The sequence below is a fragment of the Protopterus annectens genome, chromosome 4.part0 (genome assembly GCF_019279795.1).
Source record: "Protopterus annectens isolate FY-2018-M chromosome 4.part0, PAN1.0, whole genome shotgun sequence".
NCBI classification, from domain to species: Eukaryota; Metazoa; Chordata; order Ceratodontiformes; family Protopteridae; genus Protopterus; species Protopterus annectens.
Window position 1 is genome coordinate 1,079,600,279 of NC_056733.1, and position 26,657 is coordinate 1,079,626,935.

The 26,657-nt window shown below is 41.3% G+C and overlaps 1 protein-coding gene across 1 annotated transcript in view; it reads right to left on the reverse strand.

Annotated features, from left to right (window-relative positions):
- LOC122799750 (kinesin-II 85 kDa subunit-like) overlaps positions 1-26,657 on the reverse strand; it is an 888,373-nt gene that overhangs the window by 695,909 nt on the left and 165,807 nt on the right. Inside the window, exon 4 of the mRNA XM_044069019.1 lies at positions 2,916-2,963. Coding sequence (XP_043924954.1) covers positions 2,916-2,963 — 48 coding nt within the window. The remainder of the gene's footprint in view (positions 1-2,915; positions 2,964-26,657) is intronic.

Consider the following 26,657-nt stretch of genomic DNA (forward strand, 5'->3'; position numbering starts at 1 on the left):
AGTTTCAGACATCATAACCTTCAGAAAAATGCATGCTAAAGCAAGACCTGTTATTCTATCAACTGTCTTAAGTTTATACAAGAGCAATTTTTAGTAGTGTTTGTATGTTCCCCCAATAAATTTGGCCTTGTCCAAATTTCCTGCATTAAGAGGTTGAGAGGTATGTGCAAATCGCTTTGTAGAATTAGGAATATCCAAACCTCTCAACTGTCCCCAATTTTGGCTCAAAATGTTGCTCTCCCCTAATAATCCCTCCGCAAAATGGCAATTTTGGAAGAAAACATGGAGGGTTTACAATTATATATAACAGTAATGATCAGAGTTATAGATTACTTTTATTTCAGAAATGCATGTAGATGCTCTTATTTTGTTAACTGCTCAAGTTAACAGTGTTAATATTAAAAAGGTGTCCCTTCTTTGACAGGTTCCCAGCTGTATTGTGTGGCAACTTTATATTTTGCATCACATTTTTGGTCTGTTTTTCATACAACTGTGGTTTTCTGGCAAATTAGTGGCAAGTCATTAAAGATTGAAGTTAGAAAATAATGGCAGACATTTGAGTTTCAGATTTCATACTCTTCAGAAAATTCGTACTAATGCAAGACCTACTACTATTCTATTATCTAAGTTTATAAGAGCAATATTTAAAAATTGTCCTTACTTTTGGGCCTGTGTCCCACTTCTAGTTCTATGTATGGCTTTGTCCAGATTTCTTGCTCTGAAGTTGAGAGGTATGAGTGTCAGAGCCATCACCGTCAGCCAGAGACATTTCAAATTGTGACATACTTGTTGCACCCCACTCCCCATTGTAGTGGCTCTGGATGTGTCCAAGGAAGGCAAGGAGCAGTTATGCAGTGTAAGTGTGCAGAGTATTCCCCCATTCAAGGTAGACCACAAGTACGACCGTGGCTTTTCATCTATCCTTGATTTGGCAGAATGTTCTGGTTTTCTGTCATATTTTTATACTGTTGATTTATGTTTCTTATTATTCAGGAAATGCATGCTGTCACAGTGCCCTGTTGCTCTGTTTAAGTAGCAATGATTTAATGACCATCAGGTAAGCTTGTCGGAGATTGTAAGATGCAAATAAGCTTTAATAAGCATACTGTTAAAGAATTACCAGCATTGAAAGCCTTTTCATTGTTGCCATGCAGAGAATATTTACATAACTAGATAATGTATAAGCCTTGGGTATTGAAATGCATATGACAGTATTTGTAATAAAGGACAGGATTACAGTATTTTCAGAAGCTCATTACATTTGTTGGAGACTTGCAGTCATCTTTTGTTGGAGACTTGCAGTCATCTTTGCAGGCTTTACCCGTAAACTAAACAGAATGCCAATCTATCATGTGTGGTCCATAACTTATGCAGGAATCATTTAAGCAATTTATCTTGAGCTTGTTTCTTGTTTGCTGTTCGTTTTTTACTTTGATCATGTCTTCCGCATGAAACAAGTAGATAGTTGTGTCAGGCAGGTTTTTTTGGATAAGAAACATTTTTACAAGTGGGGGTATCACAGAGATTGCTACTTTCAGCATGTTACTTGGTAATTTTATAAAGCTGAATATAAATTATAATTAGAACTGCAGTGCAAGGAGTAGTGGTTTGAGTTGAGTGCTGCTTGTTTTTTTTATACTTGATTTTGACTGGCATTCCAGTAATGTATTTAAAAAGCAATTGATTTTTTCATGCCTCACAACCTATGTTTCCATCTGGATATTAAGTAAGTTGTCATGTAGCCAATGCATTGAAATATTTTTTCTTCTACACTTCATTTTGTCTTGATTGGACTCTGGTAATGACTGTTTGGCACCCAGGGCAGCATATTTAATTAAAGTTCCAGTTGTTGTGGTTTTGAGCATAGCTCCACCCCTTTCTCATTGGCCACACCCTTTCCCATTGGCCCCACCCATTCAGCTGTCTCCTGCAGCCCTCCTTTAATTTAAAGTCACCAGCAGCCACTGAGTTTAGTGGAGCCCCACTGTTAAGGGCATGGGGTCAAACTGTCCAACACATAACTGTTTTTGGTACTGTGTAGGTAGGTAGGCAGACTGTTATTTCATCCAGTGGTGGCCTTTATAAATATAACCCACTTCACAGCATTTCTAATTCTTAAGAAAGTAATATATACGATTTCCTAATCTTCATATTGCAATGTACTTACTCAACTTTTTATTTAATAATGCCTCTCCAATTATAAAACATCTTCTTGAGCTTCATTTCATTGACTTCAAAGCCTGTGCACTACAGTAATCCATTTTTCTGTGTGTGTGTGTGTGTGTGTGTGTGTGTGTGTGTGTGTGTGTGTGTGTGTGTGTGTGTGCGCGCGCACATTATTAGGTTTTTTTTTGCCCTACTGCATCAAGCTTGTATATATGCCAAAAATTCATAACAAGTCATTTAACAATTTTCAATATTTAAAAGCACTGACCTCATTTATTTCAGAATTTAGCAAACTGGTAGCTATGATTTCTATCCATGTAGTTCACTACTTCATTCCCAAATCAAGACTTTTCACTAGCAGTAATAAAAGTGTGTAATAAAAACCTGTTGTTTACTAAGCAGACAGATGAAACAATTATGTACTTTATTTGCGTGAAATTATGGTAATGCTTTTCTCACTGAAGTATTGCACAAAACAGTCAAATAACAGTTGAGTCCTAGTAAAAACAGTAAGCGTGATACATGAAATTTGTAGTTAAATTACATTTCAGACACAAGTTTAAAACATATATACTATATGTAAGCTGTGATACTCCAAACAAATGCTATTTGAGCAAGGAATGCCATGTATATTTGGTAAATCTTTTGAGCCATAATATAGCAAATAGCTGGAGTTAGTGAAGATTATGACAAGCATATGTTTGTTTTGACTAAAAATACCTGTTCTCTGCATAGTTAGTGGTGCTTACCTGATCATTATCTAGGCTGAAAACCCCATGAAATGTAAAGGCATGTTCCTGAAAAAGAGAAAATAATCACAGCTTAATGCCATATCCTTAAGATCTAGTAAGCAGAAACTAAGCCTTACAGTTGTTTCTTAGAAGCTTAGGTTGAGACCCATTAGTGCACAGGTAATTTTTCTCTCTCTTTACTCCAGCAGCATAAGTTCAGTAACATGTTCACATCAATACTTCAAAGGCTGGGATGGGATTAGGATGGGGTAAAGTAGCAAAACACCTGCTTTCATATTCTAGTGGGAGACATGTGTCTACTGCTCATGCGTCCCCCGGTACAAGCCTGGGGCCTTGCAACAAACATCACTACAAAGAAGAAAGGAGGGATACATGAGAGACATCCAAAGTGGTGTGTGCAGGAAGTCATATGACATACATATAATGGCATTGTTTGTTAACTTTGCACATGATTTGGGAATCTTCATCAACCACATCTGTGGATGGAAACCCTTAGTCCTTGATCCAGTGAAGCTCCATTTCCTAGTTGATTAACTTAAATGTTCTGTCTTCAGGGAAGTTAGAGGGTCAACCCAGCCTAACAAAACAACACAGCTATTATCATGCAGAATTTAAAAAATAAGGATGCCATTGCCATGACTTGTGGCATGAGAGAGCAAATACATTGTAATTCATTACTTGTAAAACATTTTATAGGGATGTTTAAAAGTGACTCCGATGTACATTTTAGAAAGTTGTTACAGTTCTTACTTGTTATGGTTATAAGACTTGTTTTGTTTGAACTATGAATGTTTTCTGCCACATATTTCTTGTTTAGTCAAGCATACACAAAGTTTATGCAGCCATGTTATGTAAGTACACCCCTAAGTATTCCAGTCATATATTCTTTGGTAGAACCATTAGTAATGCACATGTTCAGTTGATACAATATAAACAATTCTCTAAGGTTTTTTTGTCCCCCTTGGGACATAATTGGGACATAATCTAACCAGCCATGCCCCCACTGTTACCATTATTATTATTATTATTATTATTATTATTATTATTATTATTATTATTATATGCTCTACCCACTCCCTACCTTGTCTCTCATGCTCATCAATTACATCCAAGGGCAACCCCTGTCTTTGGACCATGCCTTCCATATGGGAATGTTATCAACAGACATGCCCATCCCCCCCCTGCTGCTCATCAGTCACCCAAGCCACTAATCAAACCCTGGTCAGCTGGGCTGTACTCAAGGTTTTATCCTTCTACACCACTGGAGTGGGCCACTGTTCTAAGTTTTTAAGATTAAGCCAGAAATTCGCATTAAGTATTAATCTGTTTGTGGCTACTATGAGACAAACTGAGTACCTACAGTAATACAAGCAATGCTATATTATTTTGAAAGTGACATTTTAGGCTCCTCAAGACCCAGCTCAGTCAAGGACTCAACTCACAAAATTCAGATCAGTACCATTGCAATTCTAAGTGTCTTAATGCAGTTGAGAAGTTGTCGGTAAATGATGGAGGGGACATTAGCCCCTACAAAAATACTTTAAAAGTTTGCTTTGGGTTGCGTTCCTAGCGATGTCAACTCAGTGAGCTTAGTCTTCGTCTATTAGAAATTCTGTAATTACAGATGAAAAGGTCCTGTGATAGAAAGTCACATGATACAGTGTCTAATTTGGCTGGACTGTCTTCTAAATTATAATTGTGTGAATAAAATGGGTCTACTTGATATGGTCGACATTTCACAATGTCGAAATTCATATTGCCGAGACCATATGATCAACATTTGAAATGTCGACCATACAAGTAGAACATAAAAAACAAAAACAAACTTACCTTAATGCTTTGCCCCCCCTGCACCCCCCCCATAGGGGGGTCTGCCCCCCCCACTCCCCAGAACTTAAATATACCAACTCCGAGATCGCACTACAGTGTGGAGGTAGAAATCTTTCCATTCCACACTGTAGGGAGATGCCAGTTCCCTATGGTTGACATTTCAAATGTCGATCATATGGTCTCGGCCATATGAATGTCGACATTGTGAAATGTCGACCATTCGAAGGGGACCCAAATAAAATAGCTTGACTTTTACCCTTTCACAGCATGATAGTCGTATCCTAGACTGTACTGAAACAGGCCAGCAGTTTCTTCAATCTCCTTTGACTGAATTGTTCTCTTTTGCAGCTTTAGTTGACTGTACCTTTCTGCTGTACTTCTCACACTTGTGTGGGTAAAAAAAAAATCATTATTAATGGGTAGAGCTGTGCTTGCCAAAATACAGTATAATTTCTATCCACATGGGAAGATTATATTTTAAAAAGGAAATGTAATAGTTCAAATAAATCTAAAGGTAATAAACAACTGCTATATTTCTTCACATCCAGTCTTTTTCTGTGAAACAGCAACACAGTATTCCCCTGTGCTTGGGTCCTGCTATTCATATACATAATGCTCTGATGCACGACAAGCATATGCACATTGTACAGTATGTACCGTGGATGCACTGTATAAAGTATGTACCGTGAATGCATTGTGTACAGTACATATTATGGATACACTGTGTACAGTATGCACCATGGATGCACTGTGTACTGTATGTACCATGGATGCACTCTGTATAGTGCATACTATGGATGCACTGTGTACAGTTTGTACTGTGGATGCCCTGTTTACAGTATGTACCATGAATACACTATGTACAGTATGTACCATGGATACACTGTGTACAGTATGTACCATGGATACACTATGTACAATATGTACCATGGATTCACTATATACAATTCATACTGTGGATGCACCATGTACAGTATGTACCATGGAAACACTATGTGCATTATGTACAGTGGATGCACTGTGTGCAGTATGTACCATGGATGCACTGTGTACAGTATTTACAGTGGACTACCAGGATTCATAGACATACTGTAGGTTCATAGATAAGTACTAGGCTAGCTGCCCTTGTGGGCCATTTTAAACCTAGCCAATTTTCCTTTGTGTGCTCAAAATAATTTATCCCATTTTTTTTATAGACTGTCCTTACCCATCCCATGGTCAATAATTATATATTGCCCCATTGAGAATAACTGGGATCATACCATAGATAATTTGAGGTGACTCATGCATGGGTTAATGCATTTCGGAGATGCATTTTTCCATTAGTAGTAATAGTACAAGAGGCAATCATGAGGTAAATGTTTTGTTTCCCATCCAGAAATTTAAGTTGCAGTTGAATATGGGCAGGGATGAACTTTGTTTTATGTGGCAGGGTGTCTATCTATAGTAGTTGTATCCTTTATGAGATATACCTGTCCCTCCAAATTGTTCTACTGATGTTGTAGAAGAGGTCTAGATGCCTAGACCAAGTATTTCTGATGCCATTTAACTTACTAATGTGCAGTAAATCCATCAGTAAAGAGTTGGAGTATGTCTTTTATGCCAGACACAGGTCACCTCCTAGCAGTCTGCAGGATACCGATTATAGTAACAGGGCTTTGAGTCTGTCCATGTAGGACATGTTGTTTACGCCTTGTATCCTTTTAGTAAGTTATCACTCTGGGCATTGTAGTTGTTACATGTGTCTGGACAGATACATGCCAAAGGGAAGATTATATTCAATGACAAGCCTTATGTGAGGACAATGACATCCCTGGATCTAGACACAATCCTTTTGTTTAAAAGCTGTGCAGTATAGAAGGATCTTCCTACAACAATAGACACATGTTGATCAAAGGTTAGGTCACTGTCCAAATAAGTTCTCAAATACCAAACAACAGGGTCAACTCTAAGAGGCATATTGCCACGGATCACAGTGGTCCATGCTGCCATACCACAGGCATCCCATTTTGTTGAACTGCACACAGCAATACATAGTACACCATTATGTACAGTATAGCTTGGCAGCAGTACACAGCATGGCAGGGAAAATCAGTTTAGCCAGGTACACTGTATCTTTCTAATTAGCTAAGTTTACCTGCTTGGTAAAGTACATTATACCTACCAAAGCTGAATGTCATATTGGGTGTGTTTTGCTGTCATTCCAAGAAGAGATTCATAAAGATTTTGCACTCATTAAGCATGACAGTGGAGCTAGACTCATTCTTATAACATGGCAATGAGGGATTTGGTGTTGTGCAAGCTCCCATTGGTCAGAGATAAGCAGCATCACTGTGTACAAATAGTTAGGGTAGCAGGTTTGTCTGCACCACAGGGCATTCTATTGCAGCAGATTAAATCATGTTTTCTTTTTAACATTAGTACTGCTCTGTCTCTCAGCTCAACATATTAGCAGAACAGGAAGATCATTGTGCTGACAAATGGTATAGCATCTCTTTGTATGCAGCTTGACCTGAATAACTGACTCATCTGAGACAACCTTGTATGTAGATAATGCACTTCTTAAGAACTGCTTGCAGTATTGGGGTGGGGTGCTTTGCATAGGCATTGTGGAAATGGCATACTTTGTGCACATAGTGGGGCAAGAATGTGCACAAGGCCTTGTTCTATTGTGTACATGTACTCATGAATTATGGTGGTCCTGGCTATGCATCTACACAATTCATCAGTCCTGCTCATTGGAGCAGATGTTTTTAGATTGCACCTTGAAGCTGTTCCTTATCCAGGTATCATTGAAATGATAGGAAATGCAAGACAATGAGTCCTGTGACCATTTATCCCTTGCTCCTACTGTTAGATATTATGAATTTAAGGTTGAAATGAATTCTGTTGTAAATATGCTGAAAGAAAAAGCTTGCTTAAATGCAGAAACAGAGTTTAGTAATATGTGATCAGCAACCATACTAAATGACTGTGACTTAAAAAAATAAGGAACTTACTTTTGAGTGTATTACACACACATCAAGAAAACTTACTTCTTACAGACATGACAAGAGTGTAATCTGCTTTCACTGGACAACAAGACATGTTTTTCTAAGAAAGTTTAAACTATGTTTTTCTAAGAAAGTTAATTCACAAGGTGTTTTCTTGAAGACAGTTTACTTATCAGCATTTACAGAATCCACAAGGCATTTTCTTGAAGACAGTTTACTTATCATCATTTGGACAAGAACAGATGTGTTAGCATTTGCGTCATCAAGGCAGTATCTTTCCAAAACCAAGAGGGTGTGTGTTTAACTAAAATATGTATAAAAAGTCTGTATTAAATCTAGTTATGTTAGAGGTATGGTAGGGACACAAATCCTGAGGTAAATGGTATATCTCTCACATCATCTGTACTATATGAGAAGTAAAGTTGGAACAGTACTTTTAAGCTGCAACGTTTGTCCAGTTTGGTTTATTATAAAAGTTATTGGTTACTGCTCTTAAAGACAGGTGCTGCAAAGTATATTCTCTCATCAGTATATATTCTGCAAGTTTCTGTATGTGACAGACTGTGAATGCAAATATAACCAGACTTTGAATTTTAGCAGAATCCAGCCAGCAAGACTGAGTGTCTTAAGAAGACTTCAAATCCCACAGCAAGAGCAAGCAGTAAGAAGCAGTAAGCAGAGAGCTAAATATTTTTTCAATAGCGACCCAGCTGAGTGACTAGCACCATATAATTTTTCACCTACACACCCTTAGACTGTACCTCCTTTTTCAAGTAGGGCTAGACCAGTCAAGCCAGGGGTGAATTTGTGAATACCCATCTGATCATTCAGTTCCTGTCTGAAGGAAGATAATGTATCACACTGCTTGATTTGCAGTAGGAGTCTATTCTGGAGGTGGGGAAGGTGCTGTGTAATGATTCTGTCTCTCCACTATGTCTTACGTACTTGCTGGTGAAAATTTAGATCTCTGGTTCTAGTATCTGTGGACTATTTGATTTGTGGAGAAACAAGAGATCAAGGACAACTGTGTCTCTAATATTACAAAAGGCAAGGTCCCCTCAGAAGTCTGTAAGGTACTGAAAAAAGAGACAGTGATTCCAGTCTTTTCTGGTAGTTTAGGCTTTTTAAGCCAGTGTGATCTTCTTAGTTAGGGACCTCTGGGGTCTTTCTAGTTTAACATGTCCAGTGAGGTACATCCCAAAAGGGGTGCTATATACAATAACTGGCCTAATCAATGCTGAATAAAAGGAATGACATCTTTAGACATGGATGACATTTCTTTGGCAATTAGTTGCATTACATAGAAGGACTTTCTGACTACTGTTGTTACATGATGATAAAAGGAAAGGGAATTATCAGCCCAATTTCCAAGGTCTTTTACAGCATTTTAATTTTGAAGTTGGACAGTCTCTATATTGCATGCTTGGGGACAGATTGTTTAGCAAATATGACAATATCACACTTTATAGCATTTAATTTGAACCCAGTTTTAGTACATCAAGCATTTCTGAGTGTAAGCTCATGCTGAAAGACTTTGGCATAGGATTATAGGAACATAGGAAGTTACTAGGTTATTGGCCCTGAGGCCCTTATAAGCCTAGCCAAGGGTTTAGCCCATATTTAGACAAATCAGCACCCAAAGCCCCTGTCCAGCAGGGACATAGGTGGAATCCCAGGGGTGTATTTTCTGTTTCCCATCCAGTTATCCAGGTTGTGCTTAAAAAGGGATAATGAGGTACTCTGCTTGACATGGAGAGGGAGTCTATTCCACAGATTGGGGAGACTCTGGGACACAAATCTGTCCCACCAACAAGTCCTATTGATGTCACAGACTAGGTTGAGGTCCTATGGGTTACTCAAGTGGAGCTTGACTTGCGGATATGCAGCAGCCCCATCAAGGCAGGTCTGAGATTACATCAAAGAGGGGACTTGACAATAACTCCCAGTTTGCATTTATCTACAGACTTGATTAAGCAAAAGTCTTGATTCATGGTCTGGAGATTAGAAAAATGAATGCCAAACAAAAGTGGTCCCAGCACTAAGCCCTATAGGAAACCAATGGCCACCTTCATACTCAACCTGCTACCCGCGCCATTTGTGTTCTGTCTTTTAGTCAATTTGCTATCCATCTTACTACATCAGGATGTATTTGTAATGCATTAAGCTTATTAACCAGAGAATGGTGTCAAATGCCTGATCCAGGTTAAGATATGTTATATGGACAACATGACCACTGTCAACAGCTTGTGTTACTCTTCCAAAGAAGTTAACCAGATTCATTAGACAGGATCTACTCTTCACAGATCCAGTTTGCTGTGGGTCTAGCCTTATGATATTTTCAATATCATTGTTTATCAGGTTAGTTGTAATATGTTCCATGGCTTTGCAAATAACACTTATCAGGCTGATGAGCCTACAATTTTAGGGGTCAGTGGTGGGGCCATCCTTGTGGAGTGGCATCGCTACTGCTGTACACCAAACCTCAGGGACAAAGCCAATGGCTAAACTCAGTTTAAAAGGTTTAAGGAGTGGTTCTGCCAGGACTGTTTTGGTACTGTTTATTAGTTATTATTATTACATAATAAACTGTTTATTAGTTTATTAGTTAGCCAGGTATACAGTCAAGTTCCATACAGGAGGTTTTTTATTCTTTCCTTCAGTGCTTGTTCTTTAGAGATGATGGGGGGGGGACAAGTGGGTTTTGGATAATCATTTCTGAAGAAGAATGTGCACTGAATTTGTTTGCAATTATATTGGCAATGCCTACTGGGCCAGAGTTGGTGGTGCCATTATGAATAAGTTTTAGAGCACTGCTGGGTATTATTTCTTATTTTCCTAGCATAACTAAAGGAGTGGCAGCAAATTCCTTTGTGAAACTAACTGCCGTAGCAACATCTGGGGTGATTCTGCTATAAGTGAATCTTGACACTTCATCATAGAATCTGATAAGATTAGTATGTTTGAAATCATTGAATTCTGATATATTGGTTTTAGTGGATTTAAGGATTTGGAAGGTGACGGTAAATAGTTTATGATCTGACTTAATCAGGAAAAAGAGATACCAGGGGAATAGTACACAAAGAAGTTAAATTTGCAATAATGAAGTCAGGAATATTATGTTCTCTAGTCAGTTTCTTAAAAGGTGATCCAAGGAGTTTTTGTTTATGACGTCTAAGAACCTTTGGAAATATCCTACATTGTAGGTATATTTATTGAGGGGTAGTTAAAGCTTTCCAAAATAACAGCGTTCTTGTTTATAGAGATCATCAAGTACATTTAAGAACCTTACATGATTTTCAGGTGAGAAGCCTTAGAATGACAGGTACAGGCCATTGTTTGCAAAGCAAGTAGGATTGTTGAACATCTCATACCATGCTAACACATACTGGATCCCCCTGGAATGACCCCCACTATTTAACCAATTGTTGAAATAAATTATCTTCTATTTGTACACAGGCAACATTCATGGAGAAGGAAGGATTCCACTCAGGGCCATTGTCTTGCCTGCATTTGTGGAGATTTTTAACATATATCTGCATATCCCTCAGGATTTTGCATCTTAAGTGATTCACCTTCAAGTGGGCCACCAATATGTTATAGCCATATTTGTTAAATGAAAGTGTCTTATGAGCCCTTGTGATATCAGAGATACTAGCACATGAAAGACAACTCACTGTTACCCTGTCTTTGTCTAGCGTAGTTGGAGCAGAATCAGTGTGGCTGACTATAGAGCCACCAGTCACTAAAACACTTCTATTTGTGGAGTTGTTTGAGGTACTGGATCTGTGATAATTAACTTTGGTTGCCTGTTTGTTGAAAGTGTGCCTGAAGTTTATTTGGTGCAGGACCTATTCATGGGTCTGTCGGGGTTGTAATGACTTTTTTACTGCCTTAGTGTAAGACATTTTGGTGTAGATTGGTGTTACAGTTGTGTGTTTCTCACAACTCATGTTTTTTTTTTTTTTTTTTTTTTTTGAGAATGAGGCCTTCATATTTGTTAAATATCTACATATCAGAAAATCAGAATTTCTGTACTGAGTAACAGTTTATTATCTATGAGCATCAGGCAGTTACTACACTGCCTGGGGATACTAGGTGCTATGAGGCTGGCAACAGAAGGGAAGCAAGCAGGCTGAACATCTATTTTGGTTATGGACTGTACTAATCAGATACTAAGATATGAAGGAGAGGATAAGTCAAGCCTTGGCAGCCTAAGGACAGGGACTTCCACTTTAGTGTTCTAGTGTTCACTAGTATGTGCAGATGAGACTAAGATGAGCTTCGAAAGATAATTTGTAGTAAGGACAGATAAAGGGCCAAGAGTACTACTGGTTTGTTTTGTGTGAACCCTTTTTTCAGTATATACAGAAAACAATAAAAGGGGAAAGTATGTAAATAGCTAAATAATAATCAATTAACTAGGATATAGAGCAGAGCCAGCTCATGGTCAAATGGGGCCCCAGGCAGGGTAATTGGTCAGAGCCCCCCAACCTCATGCAGCAGTCCCTCCCCTGCAATCATTCCAGTGTCCCAATACTTGGCTATTTTTCCCCCAGTTACCATAACACTGTTCAAACTTATCAGTGTGCACTATATTTTCTTCTTTACTTCTACAATGATTACATATATCTGGATTTAATTTAAAACTTTTATTTCAAAATTTATATCTCAAACACTGATAGACATTTGCTAAACAAAACAATACAGTCTCACAATGAAAACATATTTAGCATTAACAATAGACTTCTTTGCCCTTGACACTCACATTCACTGAAACAGCATTTAAACCCTCATTCAAAGTAAAAGCATCTGGCCAGTGGAGGATTAAGTTTACCTTTGGGCTGTTTTCAAATCATAGGCCCCTTGCACATATTTTTGGACCATGCATCCATGCATGTGTTATTTGATTCACCTTCCTGACTGTTTTACATTCCTTGTATAATACAGCAGCACTTGTTAGATCGTGTTTTAAATTTGTAGTTTGGAACATTTTTCCAGTAAGCAATGAAACAAAACTAATGAACCAATAACAACAAAACTGCCCATTTCAGAACACTTCAACCATAATATAGCACTCAAACTTCTGTCATTACAGTCCACTAATATTGGTCAATATGCACAATATCTGCAGAAGAAAAAGTCACCTGAATAATTCCACAGTAAAGATATCTGTATCTAATAAAGAGGTTGCTACTAACAAACAATTTTATATTTCAGTGTTTCATCTACAAATTCAGTACCTGCTGCTTTTGAAGAATTAATTATCTGTTTTACATTAAAAAATAAATCGGTAAGCTGGTGATATTGCAATAGGGAATGGATGGCTAACTGACAACCAGTAGTTCATAGTTACTAGGCATCTCATCCAAAGGAGAGCACACTAAGGACTACACCCCCCACTTAAATTACAACACAGAATCAGTAATCCCTTCTGTGAAGGTTGGGGTGTCTTCTGTGAAGGTTGGGTGCTGGGTTTGCAAATCAACACTGTAAAAACTCCACTGCCAATCAATCTGCAGACTGGTGATCTGCTGTGGCAACCCCTAACTGGAGAAGCTGAAAGATATTGCTTCCAGTATCAGTAATCCATCTACATGGTAGGGGAGTAGAATCCACAGTCTTCTGCATCAATGCATTTATGCTACTTCTTTTGCTATAGGCAATGCTTTCAAATTCTCTCGCACAAACAATGATGATTTCCTAAACAAAACAGTTGCTCATTGAAAAAAGACTTAGTATGAGCAGCAGTAAACTTTTCTTCCCTTGAAACTCACAATTCTTTGAAAATGTACTGAAGCTCACAATTCCTTGAAAATGCACTGAAACTCATACCCCGGGATTCATGAAGCTTATGCCAGGTGCCGGAGTAGCATTGGGAATCTAGCTCCAAATATAGCCACCAAGCGATTCAGGTACGAGCTGTTTCCACGTGCATTACCAGCATACGTCAGAGCGGCGCAGCTCCCGGTGCATGTATGCTAATTACCCCATGCACAGCAGTGTATCATGCAAATGAAGGTATATAGCAATTCATGAAGTGATGCAGGTGTAGCCTAAGTATGAAGAAATGTAAACCAAAAAAAAATGGTTTACATTTTGTCAAACATAAAATCGGAGCCATGAAAGCAGACCAAACTTACATATTATAATGTTAATATATGCCAATGGCTAAATATATAGCCAATGGCATAAAAAAAACATGCACAACACATAAAAAATAACATTTAATGTCATGGCCACACTAACGCAAAGTAAAACCGCAGTGCACCTGTGTGCAAACGGGATCACAAGGAACATATATTTAGATGTAATAAAACTGCAATCTAACACAATTCATGATATCCCCATAATAGTCAATGGCACGCATGCTACACCACAAGCATGGCGCAAGAGTTGCTAATGGTTGTGACAGTGTTCTGTGCGGTAACTAGGAATTAGTAGTCAATGCCATGCAAATGAGTCAAGTAATACTGAATCGCAAATGCCCAGCTGGCATAAGGATGTACCACACAGCGTAGCGGTACAACACTGAGGAGTGGCCTGGAGGTAAACATGACATCAAGAGAGGGGTGCACCACCGTAGCTGTAAGCACATTGGATCATTGCTAATCCGGGTTGCCTGTTGCTAAGCAAAGCCGCAGGATAGAGGTGTGGAAGTAGCCAAAGCTTTGCTTAGCTGAGAGTACACAAGGCAACCAAAACTTCATGTGAATATGGATGAAAACGTGCACAAAACCCAATAAATGGCTGTGTGCGGCACGCACCACAGCTGAAACAGGAAGGATATGGAAAGACAATAAGGAAATGCTGCAGCATGGTAATTGGAGTACAAATGAGTAATTAACACCTAGGAACTCACAGTAGGCCATAGACAACAGCTAACAAGGCTGCTAGCAGCTATCTGCAGAACAGGAAAGGGGAGGTGCCGTACAGCAAAGAAAAGAGAGCTGTCACAGCAGAACAAGGCAAACTTGCAGTAGATCAGCTACATAACACATTTCCCAACACAATCCTGGGTTGTTAAAGTACAAAACGAGAAAGCCGGCAGCTGGATGCATGCCTGACAATGGGAGGGGAATCGGGTTAAAAATTGAAGTAAAGGGCAATAGATGAATCATGGCAGCCAAGTGTAAGTCAACACCAAAGGCCCCACAATAGTAGTACCTGCTGCAAAACCAATAATTAAGATACCCCACAGATGGAATTGCACAAACACACCCAATTACACCAGCATCATCCATTGCACAATAGTATAAGGTGTGAAAGCCCAACCACACTCTCCAAAGCCAAGAACACAGCATCCATGGGACCAGACAACATCCCAGGCTGCGTTCTACATGAGCTACAGAATGAACTGGCACCCCACCTAAGTACCATGTTCAATCATAGCCTCACCTCAGGCTTTGTGCCTGCTGAATGGTGCACAGCAACAGTTATCCCACTCCACAAGAGGGGAGCCACCACGGACCCCGGTAACTACCACCCCATTAGCCTGACAAGCCTGGTCTGCAAGGCCATGGAACGTATCATCATGGAACTTATAAACAAAGACATTGGTAATCTCCAAACTCTGGATCCCACCCAGTTCAGGTTTGTAAAAGGCAGATCATGTCTCCTAAACCTGATAGACTTCTTTGAAGCAGTCACCAAAGCCGTAGACAAGGGTAAGGTGGTTCACACAGCCTATCTAGATCTTGCCAAGGCTTTTGACACCATCCCCCACTCCAGAATTATAGATACACTCACTAAACTAGGTATAAATCCCTATGTCACAAGATGGGTTGCCAGCTGGCTCACTGACAGAACCCACACTGTGAAAGTAGCAGACTCCAAATCCGACTTCAGACCAGTGACAAGTGGAGTACCACAGGGTTCAGTCCTGGGTCCTCTCCTGTTTGGTATCTACTTCCCTGAAGTACAGGCTAACACAGAAGGTCTTTGGCTAATGAAGTTCGCAGATGACTGCAAACTAGGAGCCATAATCGAAACTCCTAACGATGTGGACATCCTACAAAAGGGCCTCACTGAGACAGATGCCTGGTGTCAAAGCCATGGCCTCAAGCTCAGTGCCAAAAAGTGCATTGTCATCCCCTTTGGTAAAAATTCTGTACCCATGAACTACAACATAGGCAGTAGTATACTTAACACTGAAAGTGTGATAAGAGACCTTGGGACACAGGTGGACAGTAGTCTCTCCTTTGATAATCACATCGCTACAGTAGTCAGGAAATGCTTCTACATGGCACACCTCATCACAAAAGGTTTTTCATTCAGAAAAAAAAAGGTCATTGTTCCCCTCTACTCATCACTCATTAGACCCATTATAGAGTACAACGCCCCTTTTGGTATGTACCTCACAAGACATCTACAGCAACTGGAAAGGCCGCAGAAATACCTCACAAAGACAATTACCAGCCTCAACCAGATGCCCTACGCAGACCGTCTCAAAAAACTCCAGCTTTACTCTGTCGCATATTGCCTACTCAGAGGTGATCTCTGCCTAACATACAAAGCTATGTCAAATCCAGAGCTGTTGGACATGCTCCACTTAAAGAAATCCCAATCCCTCCAAGCTACACACTCTAGGGACCTAAACCTTGTCACCACAATAAATAGAACATGCCTGAGGGATAGATTCATGTCCCAGAGACTTCCCATACTCTGGAATAAACTACCTATCTATATCAAACAAAGCTCCTCATTAGCACTCTTCAAGAAAAATCTTGATGATTGGATGGGAAATAGGAAATTCACCCCATGGATCACCTCTGTGGCTCTGCTCGACAGTGGCTCAGGAAAATAATTTTCTTGGGTGGCAAAAGCCAGGGTACCTTTTTGGCTGGGCTTGTATAGGCCCCAGGGCCGATAGCCTAGTACCTACCTATGAACCTATGAACACACACTTGTGTATTCCCAGACACTCTGCACCATTGGTGTATACAGACGGGGAACTTTTAATATGTACATGTTAGGGACCGCCATAGCTTTGATTCATCAGCATGTGTTGGAGACGGATGGTGGTGTGGAGGATGATGCTGACAACCATCTCAGGCATCGGAGGAGAAGAAGAGTGCTCAGACCCAGGGTAACCTACCAAGGGCTACATGATCTGGAGATAGTAGAGCATTACAGGGTGGACAGGGACATCATACAGCAACTTGTTGAGCTGTGCCAGCCACACCTCAGAGCCAGAAGTAACAGAGGGGAACCCATCCCAGTGGACACGAAGGTATGTGTAAGCTTGAGAATACTAGCCACAGGTACCTTCCAAAGGCCAACTGGGGATATCATGGGGATCTCACAGGCATCAGCATCCAGGGTACTCCACCAGTTCCTGGATGCCATGTTACCACATGCCAATGAGCACATATACTTCCCCCAAACGCAGGAGGAGTTGGCCAGCAATATGCGTCTCTTCCACCGTGTGGCAGACTACCTGGTAGTACTGGGTGCAATAGACTGCACACACATACACATTAAGTCACCACCCGGTGAGCAGAGTAGGTTCTACATAAACTGCAAGGGATACCCCTCCATCAACTGCCAGGTTGTGTGCAATGCCCATTGTACTATCATGGATGTGTGTGCTGGCAGCCCTGGAAGCTATCACGACTCCCACATCTGGCATGCCTCACAGGTGTATCAGGTATTTGCCAGGGGGAACATCCCATATGGCCACCTGGTGGGGGATGCTGGCTATGCACTGGAACCATGGATGATGACTCCCATCAGAAATGCACACACAGCCATGCAAGAACACCATAATGAGGCACACGCAGAAACCAGAATCATCATAGAGCACATGTTTGGGATGCTGAAATCATGGTTCTGTTGCTTGGACATATTTGGTGGAGCCTTGCAGTACTCTCCAGGCACGTGTGCCCACATCTTCATAGTATGTGCCGTGCTACCCAATATGATCCTGCGGAAACAGCTGCAGCAGTGATAGAATGGTGAAGGCCCTCACAGCCCACCACCATTGCCAAGGGACCCACAGGCATAGAGGGACTCAGACCATGAACACCCTTTGCTAGCCCCAGTAGGCAGACGGAGGCATGCCCAGTATGCCCATGCCTTGGCAAAGAGGGAACATATAGCACACACACTGAAAGTGTAGGCACTCATGGACTGACACCCTTCTCCACCTGCACACACAGCAAACATGGATGGCACACACACACACACACACACACACACACACACACACACACACACACACACGACCACCTGTAAATTGTCATGTATAGGTGGTCTACTGTGTGCATCCTACATAGGTAGCCTTCAACTATTGTACACACAACCACCATTGGCACAAGGTAAGTCAATACCTGAACAGTAAATTAAGCTATCAGTATGTGTCCATACTGTATGTAGAGGTTCATAGATACATAGGTAGGTATATGCCCAACTACCGAGGCCACTCATAAGCATAGGCAAAAAGTGTCTGCTGTTGCCACCCCATCGATTAACTAACTGTCCCTCTGTGGAGCAGAGCCAATTGCGGGATCCCTGGGGTGTATCCACTGTTCCCCACCCACTCTGCAAGGATTCCCTGGAGTGTTAGTGAAGGATTTTGTATAATGTAATCAGGGATGTAGTTCCAAATAATGGGGAGTATCCCTGACAGGAATCTTCTCAGATGTTTACATGTTACATAGTATACCTTAAACACAGCTTGCATATAATAGGTAGTTTTCCACAGAATAATAAACATGTGGAACACACAACTGCTGAAATGTGCGTTAATCACCCTTGCACTACCAGTGCCTGCTCTGAGAGGTAAAATATCACTGCCAGGATTAGAACACGCAACCATGTACACAGTCTTCACAATAACATACCACTAAGCTACCTGAGATGTACCAATGGCAGTCGTGTATACTGACAGGATAAAACACAAAAGGTAGGAATGTGTTGAAATAGGACAAACCGGCATGTACCCAATGAAAGGTGTATGTTTTATATATATATATATATATATATATATATATATATATATATATATATATATATATATACATACATCATCATATATATATATATATATATATATATATATATATATATATATATATATCTATAGAGCGAGAGAGAGAGAGGGAGAGAGAGAGAGAGATATATGTCGATATATGGGGATATACATATATATGTAGATATATAGATAGGTTAACAACATCTACATAACCATGGAGGTACATATAAATGGGATACCTACCACATACCAGCTGCTTTACATACCAATGCGTGTAATCCCGAGGCTTAAGGTCCGAAAGAACACAGTACCGAAACACCAGATGTGCGAGGTGTAAAATCACGATGTTAAGGGACAGTTAGTCAGTGCTTCTGGTGTTGCGGTTCAGGTAGGTTACTGTGTGTAAGTGTGTTTCTGAGGGCTGTAGTGTGTGTAAGTGTGTGTTCTGAGTGTGGTTTGTGTTCTTGGGGGACTGTAATGTGTGGGTGTGGGTTAGCTTTGTGTGTCTGCGTGATCTAGGAGGTAGAATATTAAAATAGGGGGTGGGGGGCGCAGACACCTACATGGGGGTGTAGGGGGGCTTGCCCACCTGCTCATACATAGTGTAGGATGGTTTGTTTGGATGTGGTGGGTAGCAATGTGTGTGTGTGTGTGTGTGTGTGTGTGTGTGTGTGTGTGTGTGTGTGTGTGTGTGTGTGTGTGTGTGTGTGTGTTCCATGTTCGTGCTACTTTTGCGAGTTACTGTCGCTGTCAGTAATGTGGGCTATGGGAGTCTGGGCCCGGTACTGTGTGCGTTGGAACTGTGTGGTTTCGGGATTCCATAGGTATCCCATATACAGCGGTTGAAGTGTTCATATATGTGTATAACATGGACAATAGCAATCACACATTCCGCCACGACCAACCTTTATGAACAAAGGATATGGAGTGTTTATGCCTATACACCATTACAAATATGTGCTATGGACATGAGCCAGTGATAGTGTTACCACCTGTCCCACTTTGTGAGGGACAGTCCCTCTTTGGGCGGTTGTGTACTGACCAAATATATTAAACGTGGCAAATGTCCTGGGATTGTAGGACATAATTATGTCCCATATGTAATGTAATAGTTGCATACAATAGTTCTTTATGTATCTAAAATACCTACATGTTACAAGAAACAGGATAATCCACTAAACTGCTACAAGAATAAGCTTATATTTAGGCAGGAAAGGAAAGTTCTATCCCTTGTACTGACCGTGGGTTTGTGTCGACCTGTAAAATCAGATGTGTGTCCCGAAAATGTCCCACTATGGCCATATGAAAAGGTGGCAACCCTAGCCAAAGAGGGTCAGTCACCAACACAACTACAATGACTGCAAATACCTATGACAGAAATACACAGCTTTCATGTAGCAACACTTTATTACATTCTGATGTATTTCTGAAAGGATTCAAGGACTAATATCACCTGCATGCTATACAGGAACCACTTAACAGTGCCTTAATGAATCAGCCTGCAATTACCATAGTGTTAGTCCACTAAAGGATAGGTGTTCAAATAGGGAAGGAACCCTCACGCACATATCGATTATGTATAAAAGCAGTTCCTACACACCTGCATCTGTTATGCACACCCACCAACATCACCCCCACACCCAAATTACAATACAAACTGTAATAACATCACAAATCATTCACTCACTGTACGACATCTGCAGAAGCTTTAACATACCTTGTCAGAGACACACTAACATGGCCCTATGTGAAATAGTTGCTGTTATACAATGGAACAGCTGCTGATGTTACAGGGTTTGCTTGCACTAATCCCGCTTCAGAGGGTTGTGTGTACACCGGGATGTGTTACCACTTACTGAGTAACAGCACAGTATGCTACACTTGTACACCAAATCAAGGATGTCTGGTGAGCACACTGTAAACCACATAACAGTTCATGCATAGCCAGACAGCCTTGAGCTGCCCAAACATCCTTGCCAGACTTAAACATTTGCAGAAGTATCAGGTACAAACAAACCCTGCATAAGTAGCAATGTTCTGAAATATAACAGCTGTACTCACATGTAGAACAAAATCGTCTAGCCATTACACACAATCCACGGGAGTCATGAAGCTAATATACCTCTGTCTATCTCCAGATAGCTATTGAAATACATCGCAAACAACACATCCAGGCCATCTTTCTCGAAAGTAAGGCAAACGGACAATGCCCAAAAGGAGTACTCAGTTATACATCACTGTTGCCATGGTATCGGCTAATGGAGTAGCTGCACAGCTGATGTGCATCTAATTAACTACTTTGGATCACCAATTGGTGGTCAGGGTGCCACATGTTACCGATATGTAACTAGAAAAGGATGGCTTATCACACATTCAAACCATCAGTATATATAGGCAGAATGTTACAAAGAAGATTGAAACACAAACTGAAAAGGATTGAATCAACAGTTAACGACACCTCAGGTTACTAATAAGGTATGTAGAACAGTCAGTATGTCTGTGTATTTAGTACCTTTTCTGTAGTATTTAAAGTGCACACAATCCATATAGTTGAAACAGTTATCTTGTAGTGATGTATTGTTGACCATAGTAACGCTTGTAGTATTCGTGTGTACTGCTGTAGGTCACAAGGTAAACACCGCATACACCACAAGGGATGCTATATAAGGGCTTTGAACACAAATATTCCTCACCAGCCGCTGTCAGTGGCAGGGCTGGTCCAACAAGTATGTGCTATAACAGGGGATAGTATATGCTGATATATTGTAACAATAGCCATATGTATGGGTGTATTACTGAGAATAACATGTCGAAGGTTGGCCCACTGTGCAATTATGATTTGCATTGTGGGATATTGTGCCAATAACTGTGTAATGTACAGTATTGTAGGCAGATATGTATTACAAGTTACATAGCATTACTGTTATGGTAGGCAAACATTAGTTATGTCTATTGGCATTTACAATACACAATAACAGGATACATATGACTTTTAGTCACCCGACAGTTTATCAGCATGATAGCAAAGTAAAATGGAAGAGCTAGTTAACTATCCATGCACATAAGATATGTAATAAGTGCAAAGGTAGGTACTAGGCTGTCTTACCAAGGGTATTTATAAGCCTAGTTAGAGTGTGTTGGCTTTTGCCACCCCCATAGGTTAGTTACCTGTGCCTCTGAATGGCAGAGCCATTAGTTCCCTGTGCCTCTGTCCACAGAGCCACTGCAGTGATCCCTGGGGTAAATGTCTGTCTCCCATCCACACATCAAGGTTTCCCTTGAAGAGTGCTAGTGAGGGGCCCTGCCTGAATTACATTGGAATCATGTTCCAAACCATGGGCAGTGTCTGGGTCAGGAATCTATCCATCCAGCACGCCCTAGTCATCATTGTGGTTATGTGTATATCCCTAGAGCATGTGGCTCTCAGGGGCCTCTGTTTAGGTAGAGCATATCCAGCAATACTGGGTTGGACATGGGCCTTGTATGTCAAGCAGAGATCACCTGTGAGCATGCGGTATGCAACCGAATATAGCTGGAGTTTCTTAGGTTGGGCTGCATAGGTCATCTGTTTGAGGTCAGTAATCCTCTTGGTGTGATACTGTTGTGGTCTTCCAAGCTGTTGCAGTTGTCTTGTAATGTATATCCCAAACGGGGTGTTGTATCCTTTAATGGGTCTAATAAGTCATGAGTAGAGAGGCACAATGGCCTCCTTTGATCTGGATGCAAACCCATTAGAGATTAGGGGGGCCATGTAGAAGGATATTCTAACCACCTTGTCATTATGGGTATCAAAGGAGAGATTGCTATCTACTGGGGTTCCCAGATCCCTTATTACCTTTTCTGTATGTAGGGGACTAGCACCTATGTGGTAGTCTGCGGGTAATTAGTTATATCCAAAGGGGATGACTATACACTTTTAGGCATTCAGCTTGAGGCCATGATATTGACACCAGGTATCAATCTCAGTGCGGCCCTTCCAGAGGGTGTCTGGAACAGCTGGGGAAACAATTATGTCCCCTAGTTTGCAGTCATCTGAAAACCTTTTCAGCCATAGCCCTCCTGTGCTTGCCTGTATGTCAGATAATTATATACCAAACATGAGGGGTCCTAGGAATGAGCCCTGGGGGACACCACTTGTAACTGGTATACAGTCAGACCTAGGGTATGCAACTCCCACTGTGTGGGTTCTGTCCGTGAGCCACTTTGCAAACCATCACATGACATAGGGGGTTAATGTTCAGGTGGATGGGTATGTTGATAATACCAGAATGAGGAATGGTGTTGAAAGCCTTTGGGAGATCTAGGTAGGCTGTGTGGACCTCCTTACCCTCATCTAATGCATTGGTAACTGTCTCTAAGAAGTCCGCCAGGTTTAGGAGGCATGGTCTGCCCTTAACAAAGCCAAACTGGGAGGGGTCAAAGGTTTGGAGGTACACAATGTCTCTGTGACTGAGATCCATGATGTGCTCCATAGCCTTGCAGACCAGGCTAGTCAGGCCTATAGGGCAATAGGTCCCATGGTCCATTGTGGCGCCACCTTTGTGGAGTGGGATAACTGTTGCTGTGCCATTCAGGGGGCAATAAGCCTGATGCAAGGCTATTATTGAACATGGTGCGTAGGTGGGGAGCTAGTATGTTCTGAAGTTCATGTAAAACGCAGCCTGGGATGTTGTCTGGTCCCATGGATGCTGTGATATTGGCTTTAGAGTGTGCAGCTTTGAGAGGGAGGGGGGAAAGGTAGCACTGAACCTATCTGCCAGGATGTTGGCAATATCACTTGGTTCTGTAATGTTCATGCCTTTGTGCTGTAACTCAGAGCAGATCTGGGTGTTGACATCGAGATATGTGACATAGCTATAGAATGCTTTGTGGTTGTTGTTGGAATTAGTGGTGGTTTTGTTTTCATAGCTAGCTTTGGAGGATCTTATAAGGGATCTCACCTTCTTACTGAGGCTGACCAGGGAGCTCCTCCACGCATGGGATTGTACTCTTATTTGCAACAGTGTCTTCCTCCTGTAGTACAGTTTTTTTATGGCAGGGGACCACCAGATTGGTTTCCTTAATTAGGAGTATAGCATCTTAGTTCTGTTTGGGATAGTACAATCCATGCACTTGTGTAAGTGCTTATAGAGTGAATTTGTGTAAGATTCAGCAGTTGTAACAGTATTGTCCATCTGCATGGGTGTCATGACGTTCACGACGTCTGTCCTAAGAAGCATGAAGTTGGCTTTGTAGACATATTATACTATGGTTCCCTTAATGGGGGGTGGGGGCGGGATGTGGATATCAACGGTGTTCAGCTCATGGTTGGATCAGACCAACGAGGAGTTGACTTCACGTGTGGAGCACCAGTCACTCATGTTGGTAATGCTTAGTCTAGGATATTGTTGCCCCTGGTGGGTGTGTGGATATGTTGATCCAGGACATTGGTGTTTATGAATTCTAGAAAGCATTAAGCTAATAAGTTGGTACATGAGTAGTTTTCCCTCAGTTAATGGAGGGGTAGATTCAGTGAGACTATGTGATGAGTGTGGTGTGGTGCGAAAGTTTACCTTCTCCAAATGACTGTCAGGGTCAGGCTTGGTTGGAGAGAGCTTTACCTCCAGTTTGGCTAGATAAGTGCATCTCTCACAGGTTGTAGTGTTGGGTGGTAGGCTGAAAGGCTTGTCTGTGTACATGAGGCAATGGGTACATTGCCTCAAGATGTCCAGATTCATCAGATAGACAGGAGAGAACACTGGCAGTTGACTCTTGGACATGCCAGAATATAGAACTACTTTCCCCTAGATAAGGGAGGAAAGTGAGTACAAGAGCTATTTTACTCCAAGCAAGTGAGAAAAGTATGTACAAAACCTGTTTACCTCTAGGTAATGAGGAAGATTGAGTGCAATAGTAATTAGTAGCTTACGTAGTGCTTACAAGTTCTGAACAAGTGCTGAGCATGAATAAGCAATCCAGATAGGGTCTTGGATAACATAAACACACTGCCCCCCCCCCAACAGGTACACAATCATATATCCATGTACACCACAGGGCCCCTGTATGCACAACTATGCAGGTACAAGGTGCACTCAGGCTGCATGGGACCTGTCCACATCACAGGTTGTATCATACACATATAGCAAAACAAGATGCTCTCCATGTACACATCATGTAAAACACAGCTCCATGTCAGGCTGTGTACACACTGAATGGTGCACACCAACAGGTATCACAACCCACAAAGAGGGAGACACCACTGATAATGGGAAGTACTGCACTACTACCCTGCTGAGTCTGGTCTGGAAGGCCATGAACCTTGATCAAATAATTGATGTCAGCAGTACAGATGTAGATGGCAGTAAGGTTGATTTCACACTGCATATCATAACTTTGCCAGGTCATAGGACATCATCAGCCATACTGTGTACCACCTACACTCGGTATACAAGATGTACATTCCTATGTCACAGGAGTCTTTTGCAACGGGACTGCTGGCATAACCAACACTACAGAAGGTGTCTGAATAATACATGCTCATCACACCAGTGGCAGCTACAGTAAGTCAGGGTTAATGAATTGTATTCCCCCTCATTGTAGTCCATATCTCACAGACAAACAGAAGGCATCTGCCTATTGAAGTATGTGAATGACTACGACCTAGGAGCAATAGCCGACTCAGGAGTGTTGTGGACAACATACAGAAGGGGCTTTGTGGGTGAGGTGTGTGTGACATATGGCCACAATCTGACAGCTACATATTGCATTGTCACCCCTATGTTAATAACCCTGTACCCATGAACTACCACCTAGGCAGCGGTCAACATAATGGACACTTATGTGTAAGGGATGCAGCTGGACAGTTGTCTTTCCTGTGATAGCTACATCACCACACCTGTCAGGTAGTCATATGTGGCAACCCTAATAATGACAGGGTGCCATCCATGAATTTAGAGATCATTGTCCAGCCATACACAACACTCAAGTGACCCATATCAGATCACATATTTCCTTTAAGGGGTATTGGCCATGTGCAGATGGCCTACACCAGCCTTCCCATTCCCCAACTCCACTATGTAGCATGATGCATACCCTGAATAAATCCATGTCCAACCCAGTGATGTTAGACATGCTACAAGTACACATCCTGATCTCAAACACATACTTAATGGACATCCACCTTCCACATGCTGGACAGATCCTTGTCCCATACACTTTACATAGTCCTGCCATACTATACATTCCTGTCCGTCAAAGCTGCACATCACTCCCCTCTCAGACATGGTGTGATGACCGCATGGAAAATGTATCATTAACCCTGTGGATCAGTAATGTGGCACTGCTCCACCTTGCCCCAGAGACCCGCCTGTTGGCTACTGCCAGGTAACCTTTCATCCTAGATTAGTTGATATCCATCCCTGCAAGTACCATCTGGCTAGCCAGTGTCCTATGCGTATCACATGTGCAACACAGGTGATACATGGCAGGATGTTGAATTGCTGTACAGTGCCGTGTAGATGTATATGGCAGAACACATACATGTAAAACCTTATGTGAGCAAGTCTGCAGGGTCAAAGGTCATGTCTGTTAAGGCAGTGTAAGTCTTTATATGTGACATATACACAGCATCAAGGTTGACTGCATTAATGTGGACACATCCAGCCATGTGCTGATAGGTAGGAACACTAGTACAGGCAAACAGACATGTCCACATCAAGACAGCATCCACATGGAGTACGAGCAATGTAATCAGGTGACACACACACATATATGGTGATAATATCCACTCACCATTGAGTGTCACATGTGTGTGACACAAACATGTCAGTGTCATGTAGGTTTGAAAATACAACTATTTAAATGTAATAAATGCGATGCACATGTCTGTTCAGCTGTAGCTCTGCATGTCTCTGTGAGTTACTGTGACCTGTCTGAATCATTATGTCTTCCAGCTATGCCACGTGC